The sequence below is a fragment of the Neofelis nebulosa genome, chromosome 17 (genome assembly GCF_028018385.1).
Source record: "Neofelis nebulosa isolate mNeoNeb1 chromosome 17, mNeoNeb1.pri, whole genome shotgun sequence".
Taxonomy (NCBI): Eukaryota; Metazoa; Chordata; class Mammalia; order Carnivora; family Felidae; genus Neofelis; species Neofelis nebulosa.
The window spans coordinates 52,309,632-52,322,889 of NC_080798.1; the positions used below are offsets into that span (position 1 = coordinate 52,309,632).

The 13,258-nt window shown below is 49.4% G+C and overlaps 1 protein-coding gene across 1 annotated transcript in view; it reads left to right on the forward strand.

Annotated features, from left to right (window-relative positions):
- The window catches only part of VAT1L (vesicle amine transport 1 like), a 150,075-nt gene that overhangs the window by 66,659 nt on the left and 70,158 nt on the right, over nt 1-13,258 (forward strand). Inside the window, exons 5-7 of the mRNA XM_058709574.1 lie at nt 6,173-6,276; nt 8,489-8,544; nt 12,340-12,534. Coding sequence (XP_058565557.1) covers nt 6,173-6,276; nt 8,489-8,544; nt 12,340-12,534 — 355 coding nt within the window. The remainder of the gene's footprint in view (nt 1-6,172; nt 6,277-8,488; nt 8,545-12,339; nt 12,535-13,258) is intronic.

Genomic DNA, 13,258 nt, shown 5'->3' on the forward strand with positions numbered 1-13,258 from the left:
CACCCGGCTTTGCTGGTCTCCTCCACTCTGCTGACCCATACGATTAGACCATCGTTCATGCACCTCGGATGGTGCTGTGAGGGCAAAGTGCCTCGTTTTATGGGTAAAGAAACTGAGGCAGCAGAAATCGATGAGGTGTAATCACTCGGAGAGAACAGAGAATGTGATCGAGAAAGGATTCCTAGAGGTGGTATTGACAAGTAATTGTCAACATTTACTAAGAAGCCTCCTATGGTCCAGGGACGGTGCCTGGCACCCTGTGAAAAGCCTCTTGTGCACAGGGTACTGTGCTCAGCCCCCTGTGAGAAGCCTACTATGTGCCAGGAACTGCACGCTGCCTTCCGTGCGCCAGACCCTTGTGTGTGCCACACACTTCTCTGGGAGAAGCCTGCCCTGCACCCTGTGCCGGGCACCCTGCAATGACCTCATCCTCCCATCATGAGCTTGGAAGTGGTTAAAGTGATGGCACAGATGAGTTCTCAGAGAAAAAGGAATTCAGAAAGAGAAGCACTGAGCGGAGAGCCAAGGATCCAGCTGGAGATGAAAGTAACAATAAAGGGGGAATTAATTTCTTGGCAAAGTCAAGGGCTTCTCTCCCAGGAACGGCCCTGGTGGCCCTACCGCCGCTCAGGAGGGATTCTTCACTGGATCCACGTGGGCGGGAAGCAAAGAGGGGCATCGTGATAAAGGGGCGAGGGGTTGGGGACCCAGGAAGGACAGGCATGGGAGCCTTCGATCAGCCATTCCCAAATATCTTTCTGCTGAATTGGGCCCAGAGCATCTCTGAGCTGGGGCTCTTTCTGTTTGGTCTTTGAGTATGTGGAGATTTATGACAACAGGAGAAAGCCCTCCCCCCCGCCCCCAGTCTGCTTCTGTGTAATTATGATTACACACACACAGGCAAGGCGGACACCCCCAGAGATTTTCAGCGAGGGGGGGGGAGGTGCTAAGAAATGAGGATGGCCCCTGACCTTCTGAGGGGCTGCCTAGCTCTGCTTGTGAATTTCATGATCGTTCCATTAAAAGGAGCTGCTAAGGTGCCCTTCACTGTGAATATGAGCAAGGGAGGCCCTGATTCCAAATAGACCAGACTGAGTCCCATTCCATCTAATCCCCTGGTTGGGCTTGTAATGATTGAATGGGGGTGGGGCACTTTATCCATTTTGAAACTCACCTGCAGGTTGCCCGGGGAGCAGCCCCCAGCTTTGTGCAGCCCCTGCTGGGAGCCCGTGTGCCCACTAGTGGCAATGACGGTCACCAGGGCTGACCACAGCTCATCTTAGGAAAGCCGGCTCTGCCTCTGGTGCCCTCACTTGGTTTCTAGATGTAATGGATGTAATGGGTCAAACCAGAGTCCCCTCCCCGCTGCCCCGCCCAAATCCCATTCCCTGCAGTGGCCCCTTCAGTATGTTGCCTGACCCCGTGGAGCCTCAGTTTTCTCATCTATTACGTGGGGATGATGATGGCCCCTGGGTTACAGGGTTGGTGTGAAGCGTCCTCAGTGAGACGGGACTCAGGAAGCGCTCAGCACTGTGGCTGGCACCTCGAAAGTGCTCTTGAACGTGGGACACCTTGTGCTAGCAGGGTCAAGGGTAGCCAGCCTCTGTTCTAGTGGTTTCTGGGCTGGCGGCTCCACCCACCCTGATGGTTGTTTGGGCTAATGGTTGGGGTTGTTGACGTTTTGCAGTCTTTCGTTTATACTCTCCCCACACTGAAAGAATTCTCTTTAAGTTGGCCCACTCTGAAAAAATAAAAAAAGCTACTGTGGACCCAGAAGCTACCCTGAGCATCATGTTCCATGTGCAGAAACTCACCCAGGCTTCACAGAGGAGCCTGGGGCGGGTGTTATCAGCTGCATTCCCTTCCACAGTTGGGGACGCCAAGAGGCTAAGGAACTCACCTGAGGTCACACAGCAAGTAAGAAGCAAACGAAGTGCTAAATACTGAGATGAAATTCAGATTCCTGAGCCCAGTGCCCTAGGGCCCTAAGGCCACCCTCACCCCCGCCCACCACCCCCATGTTAGTTATCAGCTGTGGCAGACACTCTTCTGTCCTTCTGGAAGGAGACGGTGTCCAGACAGGGCCTCCCGTTACCATGGGTGGTGTCCCAGAGCCTCCTCCTTGGGTCTATTCGATGCTCACTGCCCCAGGTCAGCCTATCACGGTGTCTTCTGCGGAATGCCTTTCCTTTGGCACCTGGCCGATTCCTCTCCCCCATTAGCACTCAACAGAAGGACCATCTTCTGTCTCCCCAAGTGGCTCCGTTGGAGCTATGGTGATTAGGTCTGGGCTGTCCATTTAGTCTGTCTTCCCTGGTATGAACTCCTGGATGGCAGGGATGAACGTGAACCCTCAGCTGTGTACCCCCAGCTCAGCACACCCAGTGTCCGGTGTGACCTAAGCACTCGGCAAGCGGTTGTCCAGTGGCTGGAAATGTAGGACCAATGTGTAGGACCCTGACCTGGGGCCTCTCCTAACATCTAGCATGACAAAAAAGGAGCTTAAAAATAGAAACCTCTTGGCCTCTCTGTTTGAAGTAACATAGTCTAACTCTGGGTATGTCTATATTTTTTTAAACTTTTAAAAAAATATTTTTGAGAGAGAGAGAGAGAGAGAGAGAGAGAGAGAGAGAGAGTGAGTGTGCAAGCAGGGGAGGGGCAGAGAGAGAGAGGGAGACACAGAATCCGAAGAAGGCTCCAGCCTCTGAGCTGTCAGCACAGAGACCAAAGCGGGGCTTGAACTCAAGAACAGCGAGATCATGACCTGAGCCGAAGTCAGACGCTTAACCGCCTGAGCCACCCACACGCCCCTCTGTCTTTATTTTTAAAGACAGCGTTTAAACCAGAATCCTTCAGAGACTGCATGAAATTGACTGCTTCCCAGAGCTGCTTGCTAAAGCAGTGCTTCCGTAATTATACTGATTTGAACATTTATTAAATCTTAAGTTCAGAACGGTGAAAAGGCCGTGGCTCTGGAATCACACTGGACCGCGGTTTGAATTCCAGGTGCACTAGTTACGTAAGCTTGGGCAAGGCGCTGCATCCGAGAACCTCCATTTCTTCCTCACAAAAGTGCAGTTAAAATGCCTGTCTCATAGACATGTCATAAAGATTAATTCTGCAATGCCCGGGATACAGTAGAGCTCAGGAAATGTGAGTTCCCTTTGAAGGAAGCACACAGATAGCAATGCAGAATGCCGTTCTTAAAATGTTTTCTTCGTTGCCTTGCGTTCATTCACTCCTCATCCCCTCATACAATCCATCAGTATTTGCTGAGAACTAACACTGTGTCCGGCAGGATGAGAAGGGCTGAGGATACGACAACAGGCAGCACAAACACCGTCCCCGTCTCATCGGGCTTATATTTTGGCGGAAGAGACAGACAAATAGAATAATCGCAGCCCGTGATAGATACTGAAGAGTGTCTTTGGTATAGACGCGAAAGCGCAAAGGGAGCCGAAAGAGAGGCCATCTGGGGCTGCCATTTCAGGTGGTGTGGTTAGTTACAGCGTCTCTGGGGAAAGTCTCATGTGGGTTAAGACGTGAAGGATGAGAAGGAGCCAGCTCTAAGGAGAGCTGGGGAAAGGCTGTTCCGACAGCGATTCCAGCATATGCAAAGGCCCTGAGGCAGGAAGGTTTCAGGAATAGCTACAAGGTCACAGTGCCCTGAGCAGTGAGTGGCAGGTGAGGAGGAGGGAGTGGGCAGTAGGCTATAGGTCGCCCCTTGCTGGGGTCTGTTCTGCATTTCCGCAGACCCAGAGGAAAGAGCAACGGGCCTAGATGGGGCAGCTGTGCCTGGCAGTTTGGGGCAGAGAATGGGCGCTCACAGGTGGAATCCAGATGTGAGGAGCGTCAGGCAAGAAGCGAGCATTTGGGCCTGGGCAGGTCCGTCAGGGGTGCCCCAGAACGTGTGCACAGCCCAGCGTGTGAGGGCTGCTCCTGAGCACAGGCGGGTGTCTTGCAGTAAAGGAAGGAGGTCCCGGGGAAACGGAGTTCACGTAGAAGACTAGGTGGCTCAGGAGGGCTGGCAATAGAAGCAGTGAAGGGTCCTGCCTCCTCAGCAGCGAACACACTTGGTAGAAGTGAGAGGAAGACAGGAGCACGGTCACCCAGCCCGTGAAGCAAGGTGGAGACCTGATCGCCGGGGGTGAGGCGCCAGCCTGGAGCCCACCCAACCGTGTGTGTGCGTTCCAGCCCTCGCCTGCCTCTCGGGTCTCACCTCAGCACGCTCCCTCTCATCTTCTCTACTCCAGCCAAACTGGCTGTTTCCCAGGCTTCCCGCTCACAGGCCTCCTCTCACCACAGGACCTTCGCACATGCTGTCCCCCCGGCCGGGAACAGTATTCCTGCCACTCTTTACCTAGATAACTCCTACGCTCTGCCTTTCCCCAGGGATGCCTTCTTGGGCGTACGTAATGGGGCACACTAGATTGACACAGTCTCGTAGCACCTTTGTGGCATTTAGACCCCATTCAGTTTCAGTCTGATATTCATTTGTGAAATATGGGTTAACATCTGCCCCACAGAAGTTCTAAAAGGGGAGGAATCAGATCTGTCTGGTCTCACCACTGTATCTCCGCTGCCTCGTGCAGCGTCAGGGCTAAATACTTAATGAACAAATTAATTATTAATAAAAAACAATTATGCTAGCTTGACTCCTCAGTAGCTGGCTTAGACCAGTGGTTCTCAAAGGGTGGAGCCAGCATCATCAGCATCCACACCTCCAGGGAGCCTGTTAGAAATGCAAATCTTTGGGGCCCTGTAGATATGCAAATCTTTGGGGCCCGCTCCAAATCCAAAACCGACTGAAGCAGAAGCTAGGAGGCGAGGGCGGAAGGAGGGCAAACTGCAATCCGTTTGAATGAGCCCTCGGGGAGATCCTGGTGCCCACTTCGGTTTTAGACCCCCTGGCCTCATTCCCTATAGTGGGGAATTTATAAGTGAACTTATAAGTGGGACTTGAACGGCCCTGTCTTTACAGATAACCGTTCTATTAGGCAAAAGCTAAAACTAATCTTTTTTGTTGAGTCATTGTGATGACTGGACTTTGGACTTGACCTGAGGGCTTTGAAGGTCATGACTCGGCTGTGCTGGGGCTTGGGGCGACTGACTTAGCGTCTGAACCGTAGATATACGTGCAGTTTCCTACTGAGGAAAACAGGACCCAGCTGTTGACTTGAGTGGCACTGCCTCAACTTTGTTCGGAGGTGAGGGTGGCAACACTCAGCTCTGTGCTAAGACAAGATAATCCTGCAAACTCACAAACCGAAGCAGAGCAGGGCCCAGCCACAAGCGGGTGCTCCGGGGACTTGACTATCTTCCCTACCATCGCTGGAGCCTTCCTGTTGGCAGTTCTCTCCCGCATCGTATCTTCTAACAGTGGAAGCCCACCGATGTTTGTTAAATGCATAAGTGAGTGAATCAAGGAATGTATACATAAATGAATGGAAGAAGGGATCAAGAAATGCTTCGTCTGCTTAATAGAATACAAATGTGGATCCTCTCTGTTGTGGAACCTTCTACTGCAGAGAGGAAAGGAAGATCCTCTGTATTTAGCCCTCTTCCTCAAAGATTCCGTTTTTGATTGAGCCTAGAGATGGAACGAATAGAAGTTTGTGAGTTAACTAACGGGTCTTTAGAGCTCCACTGAGGAGGCAGGGAGAAGGGAAGAAAAGCTAATCCCTGCTAGACTGGAAACCTCATGACGACAGGAACATGTTGCTTTTGCTCCCCACTCCATCTCCGGCATCTCAGACAGAGCCTGGCCCATCACCCAAGCTCCACAAACATCAATTGTTGAGCGACTGACTTACGGAGCGACCATTAATGTGACTGGCGATCGGCCAGGCATTTCATGGCTCGCCACAAAGAAACAGCTCGCTGCCCCTAACAAAGGAGAAGGCCGCATGGCATGGCTGCATGCAAATCCGGGTATCTGGCTGTGATGTCCATGCTTTCCCGCCTAACCCGGGCTGGCCGCTGGTAGGAGCCACCGGCCAGACTCTTAGCGGCCTCCAGGTTGTGAAATTCTTGTAGTTGCACCCGGGAAGGTAAACCCACCTCCCGGCCTTCTGTCCTATTTATGGCCGCTCCCAGAGCCCTTGCTGTTCCTGGTTTGGTCCCTAACATGAGCGTTACAGTATCTCTCTTACTTTGTCTTCACACCTTTTAGAATCTCTGCGGAAGGAGTGGACATTGTACTGGACTGCCTCTGCGGGGACAACACTGGAAAAGGTCTCAGCCTTCTCAAACCACTGGGAACCTATATTTTATATGGTAAGTGCCGAAGGGAAGCAGAGATATGGTCTGCAACAGGGGGCACTGCACCTGTGCTTACAAAGGCACTGACAAATGCTGTATGTTGATATGTTGGGGTAGCGAGACAGGGGGCTTAATTTTTAAATGTTTTCCATAGTCTCGCTATTGCCAGTCGTTATTTTCAATTATAAAAGCAAGCGTATATGCCTATTGGCCTGTTAACCCCATGAATACTTCTCATTCCGAAAGGGATAAAGCAAGGCCAAGCTGGTGTAGCCATTGAGATGGGACTTGACCCACAGAAGGTGGCCCAGATGGGAAATAGTACTGGCTTCAGAGGAAGTCCAAAAAAAATGAAGGAATCAAGGACCCACAGTAGGACGGGAGGGGGCGGCGAGGATATGGGGGTTTTAAGGGAGATTCTCCACCATTGGAGATGAATTTGCAAAGCACAGCTTCTTCCTCTTCTCAACTCCTCCTGTGTGTCCTAATTCCAAAGAAGCCCTGGATGGCTGGAGCACATTCCCTGATAACACTCTTGAGTTTGAGCGGGAATTTATGAAAGTTCTCTGGGAGATTTTCTCCAGCAAAATGAGACCCCAGACCTTCTTCCTCTCTTCTTTCTCTCTTCTGTCACATGATTGTAAACTAATGTCAACATGAGTCTCTACAAAGTCAAAAAACCATCTCTGAAGCCAGATATCACATTCTAACGCCCAGTGATCCTGGGGCTACCCAACGTTTGAGAGTTTTAGCACTTCTGTCCCCTGTCGGTCTGATAGCAAGTTGAGCCTTCGCTCTGTGGAACTCAGAAAAAGATGCTCATTTCCCTGCTAGTCGCTGAGAAGCTTCTTAAAGAGTTATTTGAGAGGTAGAAATATTCGAGCATCTTTTTATCATCATCATTATGACGGAAAGAGAGGAGATAAGCTTCCCATTGCTGGAGCGTTGCAGTATTTTCAATAGCGGTCACACATCTGAAAGTCTTTGGAGGTGGATGCGTAATTCTTTACCCGTTCCCACTATTGATAAAAGGAGTTGTGAGCGTCAGTGTACGATGCGGGGATACCAGATATGATGAACATGTGAGCTGTACTCGCTTCGGGAGCACATATACTAACGCTGACTAACATGTGAGTCAAATGTTAAACGGACAGTTATTCGTTCTTATTTATTTGCCAGTTCTGTTTTTGCCCCAGTTCCATGATGCCATTTGGAAGAACATAATTTGACCGTCTCACATAGCATCTAGTTGATCGCATCAGTTACTAGGTAACGAGAGCCAAGTACCGTCCTGCTTGGTGATAAAAACAGAAGCAGTGATTGAATAACTGGCCACTAGACTACACAGGCCAAATAATGAGGTTCAGAATATACACTGTTTTTTCATTCACTAGTGGAAAAGGACTAAGAAGGACTTATTCCCAATCTTTGGGGACAAGGCAACAGAGTTGTTGAAAAGACACCAATGTGGCATCTGATCTGTTAAGAGCTCTCTCATCCACTCCCCACCCCCAGGAACCACACAAAGGGAGCTTTTCTCTTTGTAAGAACATCGTAGGAAATCCTCCTAATTCCCTCCCTCATCCTCCCGTCCAGTACTGTGTGTTCCCATTAGCAAATCTCCATTTCTCGCACCATTTGTCTCAAGCGGTTTTGACCTTCCTGCTCAGATTTCTTTGGAGCTGGTATGTCGGTCACATCATTTCCTTGGCTCGTGAACCTATTTCACCCTCATTAGCTCTTCTGTACCCCATTTTTTCCATCCATCTAACTTCTAACTCAGCCCCACCTCTCCCTGCCACTTAAGTGCCCAGCCCAGATCAGAGCCCCTTAACTGGTGAAGGAATTGAATTCAGACCATGAATCAGGCTCACCTAAGACTTCATCTCCAGTCTTGAAGAATGGAACCAATAAGACATTTCAGGAACTCATCATTTCATTAGAGTGTGGGCCTAAGTCACATTTTTGCTACGTGCCCAATTTTCCAAAGTAACGACAGGGTCACCTTGAGAAATAGTACTTTCTCTTTGATCCCATGACGCTTGGCTCAAATTAAGTCAACCTGACGCCACCCATCCTCTCCATTTCCCCCTTGTTCCGAGGCCGAATTGAAGTTATTTTCAAGCTCTTGGCACTTCTGGACCAGACAGTTGCCATTCTTCCATGTGTGGCAAGAGATGCTGATTTTCATTAGCAATAGCTTGACTTGGGAATCCTTCATTGGCAGGTTCATCCAACATGGTGACTGGAGAGACCAAGAGCTTCTTTAGCTTTGCCAAATCGGTAAGTATCCACACATGTCAAATGTACTGTGGTAGGTAGTGTGGTGATTTGCGTGTTGTGAGCTCCTCCATGTAAAGACATTGACCTGATAACCTAAATCTGGTGTGTCCGTCCTCCGTGTCATTCTTTTTCAATAGAGACTGCATTCCCATCGTGCTCGTTACACATGGGCAAGACCGTGTGCATAGTCTGGCTGCTTTGTCTAAACGAAGCAGAGAGTTGCGAGCCTCAGAGAAACTCAAAAAAGCTTTATTTTGATTTCAACAGAGATTGCGTGAGTTTTTGTGTTTCTTACCCCTGGTCAAAATTAAACTTGGCGTTTCATGCATTTTCTTTGCTCCGTGGAGAAACCAACCTTGAGTGTGGCCACTTTCTGACCGGGTCTCTGAGGGGGTTCTTAAGATTTTCTCTGTATCTCCGTTCTACTGAGCTGGAGATAGAAATGGGATCCCACAATTTTAGCAATTTAAAATCCCCGGGGTGATTTAGGACACAGGCAGATTTTTGTGTTCAGTAGCTTCAATAGCTTCAATAATCATGCTCTGCATGTAACGGTTACTTTGCAATTGAGAAGCCACATCCCCGGGCATTCCAAACTATCCAGATCTATATTCTCACCTAGAGCAAACACTTGCTAGAATCAACTTATCTGGGCTTGAACTTCAATTTTTACCGCTGCCCCCTCAACAGGGAATTCTGCTTCCTGTGAGAGCTTGCTTTTGTCTCCTCTCCTCTCCTCTCCTCTCCTCTCCTCTCCTCCCCTCCCTGCTCCCCTCCCCTCTCCCCTCCTCTCTTCCTCCTTCCCTGTCCTCCTCCTCCTCCTCCTCCTTCTCCTCTTCCTCCTCCTCTACAGCAGCCAGGGTAGCACTGATGGACTCACTCACTTTGCAAGCATCTTCTAAGTACCTACCCTGTGTGCAAGATACCAGAGTATTGCAGTGAATGAGATGGGTTCATTGCAGCCCCTTGGGCCTCCTACCTTCTAATGAGGGAGACAGACTGAAACAAGTAAAACAGAATTAAGAAGAGGATTATCATTATGGTCATAAGAACTCTGAAAGGGAATGAAAACAGGGTGCAGGATGGAGTGGAGGCATTTTGAATAGGGTGGCCAGGGAAAGCCGTAGAGAGGGGTTTAGAAATGATTCTAAGTGTGGCACCCTGGGGTATTCATGTGTCCCTTAAGTGGCCAACACTGGCTGCAAAAGGCTTCACCCCCGAACATTCCCTGGTTCTGGAATGATCAGTACTCCCTGTCCTGTGCGAGTAGAAGTAAAGAGGCTGTCTTGCGTTTGAACTTCAGCATTCAGGTCAAGGAGCGTGGCAACTACAGAATCTGCAAGGGAGCAAGCACGGGGTGTGATGAGGGATGCTGTCTGAGTAGCAAGTCCTCTGAAGACAGGCTTCATGCCGCTCAGAGCTGTTTTGTGGCTGTAATTAACGTGATGCTGACAGCCTGCTGTGGGTAACCACGTTGACCCAAATTGCAAGCAACTGGAAGAATGTTTTCCCTGTCTCCCCCAAACGCACAGTCACAGCACACGGTGTTAATGCAATGACTGCCGTGGGCCCAGGTTCAGTGAAAGCTCATGTAAAAACACTGCCAGGAGGGAGGTTGAGACTCTCCTGCCTGAAACGGGGGTGCCGATCACAAGAAAGCTAAATATGGGGGGTGCAGAACTACCTTTCAGGGGCCTGGCCCAATATTGGTTGGTCAGTTGGAAGCAACATGAAGATAGGGTGTGCCACGGAGGGGAACGATGACTTTGTTCTAGAAGGTTCTAGAAAGGAATTTTCTTCTATACATTGGACAAAGGCTTAGAAGGTTCTAGAAAGGAATTTTCTTCTTTACTTTGGAGAAAGGCATACTTGGAACCATACAAGAATTTCTCACTCAGATATCCTAAGTATGTTCTACCTTAAAACCCTTGCAGAACTCAAACTTGCTCTTGGACAAACATGCTGTTTGCTTTTAGACCATAAAGATGGTTCACGACGGTTAACACCTAGAAAGCAACCTGACTCCAAATCCAGAACTCTCCGCTAAATCAAAAAGATCCCTTCCAACTTAAGATAACAGAAATATTTTATATTTATATTTATAGGTCTATATACAGACCTACTCCAGGTCAGACACCGTTGTAAGGAGTTTGTATATGTTGACACGTTTACTACTCATGATGACGCCATGAGGCGCACGCAGTAGGGAAACTTAGCATAGAGAGGTTAAGTGGCTGGCCTCAAGTTGCACAGCTATTAAGTGGCAGAACTGGGATTCAAAGCCAGGCTCTAGAGCCCACTGAACTACAACTGTGCAGCAATTGCACAGTTAGCAGGCACTCGTTTCGCAAACATTTACCGAGACATTGCAGATGCACCGTGAAACAAGTCATTAATCATTTCTCTGCTTTGTTTTTGCCGCAAGCAGCCCATGGCCAAATAAAGGTCTCTCCTGGAGCCGGCCTCTGGACCCTCAGGGAGTGTACCTCAGTAAAGAATTTTGTGTGTGCATCTTATCCCTGTTTCCAACTTGTCTTTCTCACACGTATGTTCCTAACAATATGATTTTCCCGCTTAAAAAAACATACCAAAATCTTTTGTGAGCTTTTGGGAGCTTTTGGGATCCAGGAAAGGCAGGATGTAAATCAACACACCAGTAATGTAAACATCAGGAATGTTCCTAAGGACCCATCACATGCCTCTTGGCCTGTGCATTAAACCATTAACCAGTTTGCCTTACAGCCTTCTAGAAACTAGAACTTGGAATTTCTAAATTCTAACCAGCACCAAAGAAGATGCAGTTAAACCAGAACAAAACCGTTGGATAACCATTTCTGCAGTCTGTTCATGGGTTGTTTTTTTTTTTTTTTTTCTTATTTTCATGTCTGGACTGGGGGATGAGAGGCTGGAAAAGAGAGAGTCACACTTGTCACTTGGCTGTCCCCCACCTAGGACCTTAGTGGTACTGGCATCTTGGGCTGGACTCCTCTTTATCATGAGGGGCTGTCTTGCTCACTGTAGGATGTTCAGCACCATCCCTGACTTCCACCCACTAGATGCCAGTAGATGCCTCTCCCTTCCAGTCACCACGACAAAAACATCCCCAGACATGACCAGATTGTCCCGTGGGGAGTAACACTTCCCTCAGATGAGAACCACTGGCTTAATCCCATCCCAGTGGCTTCACGGTTCCGTCACACTATTTCTTCTGCCTGGGTTATGCTCCCTTACTGTCTCTCTGCTGGATTCCTACCCAGCTCTCCAGGCGTGCCCTTATTGCCCCTAGAACGCCACTCCTGTGGCTGGATCATCATCCCACCAAGTCCCCACCACACTCGGCGGCCTTCGCTGCCACCCTGCCCCTTCCCCAGCCCCGTCACTGCCACCACCGTTCATATACCAAACTCTCCCAGAAAGCTGAGAGGCAGTACCCGGCCCCTGTCCGTGGCTGAGGAAAATGAAGCACACAGAAGAACAGGGGTTCGAGTGGTGCAGCCAGGACCCAACTCCAGCGCGGACTGTCCTAACCCGGGGCCTTCGCGTTCCGACAACACGAGGCCTGATGGTTGTTTTCAGAAAGTTGGCTTCTCGCCCCTGCCTAGACCCCCGTGCTCTGCTCCTAAGTGTCACCGTGCACTCCCAACACTGGCTGGAGAGCTGCTTTAAAAATGACCCCAACAAGGGCCACCATTTGGCCGCCTGGAACCCGCCACACTGGGGCCCCGTCCTCCGCCCACAAGGCTGTGACCACGACCGGCTCTGGTTCCCTGTAACCGACACCTTCTCTCCTTCCAGTGGTGGCAGGTCGAGAAGGTGAACCCCATCAAGCTCTATGAAGAGAACAAAGTCATCGCAGGATTTTCCCTTTTAAACCTGCTCTTCAAACAGGGCCGTGCGGGCCTCATTCGAGGAGTAGTGGACAAACTCACTGAGCTCTACAACCAGAAGAAGATCAAGCCCGTGGTCGACTCCCTTTGGGCCCTGGAGGAGGTAAGAGTGGTGGGTTTTGTTTCCCCCCAGCAATTAATCTGTTTTTAGTCCAGGGAGATTTGGGCGGCCGGGATAAAAATAATCTTTCATGCAAAGGTTATTCTCCAGGTTTGTTCGTTTCAAATGACGGTCCTAAAAGTCATTGTCCTACCGCATCACGCTTTAGACGTAAGAAACGCTTTGAATTCCATAGTGGTTCTCAACCCATGTGCCTCAGCCTACTATTTGTACCATGAATCCCTCTCGGGCCATCAAGTTTTAATGGGTGTGGACGATCCACCTGGGTTCTAAGAAGGTACGGATATGGCTGCAACATCATTTACATTATCACCTTGTGGGCATAGGACATCCAGGTTGGGGCAGACCATGGCTCAGAGCTGAAATGTTTTGTGTGCTAAACCCAGATGCTTGGAGACCCTTGAGGACGAGATGCTCTTGGCTGTCACAATGGGCATTGTAATTATTCATGAATCGTTGGATCTGGTATTGGACTGTTTTCGTTAACCGATCTGCCAAAAGTTCTAGTGTGTGAAAGCGTTCCTTAATCATGAAAAAAAAAAAAAAAAACCAACCAAGAATCCCTAATGTAACCTTCACTGCAGCACATAGAATGTGCTAGGTGGAGGACGGGTCTAGGAAATTCTCCAGGATCGGGGAAGTTTTGGACATTTGGGAAGCCAGGTGTGGTAGCTATCTGTGGGGAGAAAATAAAGAAGTAAAGCCT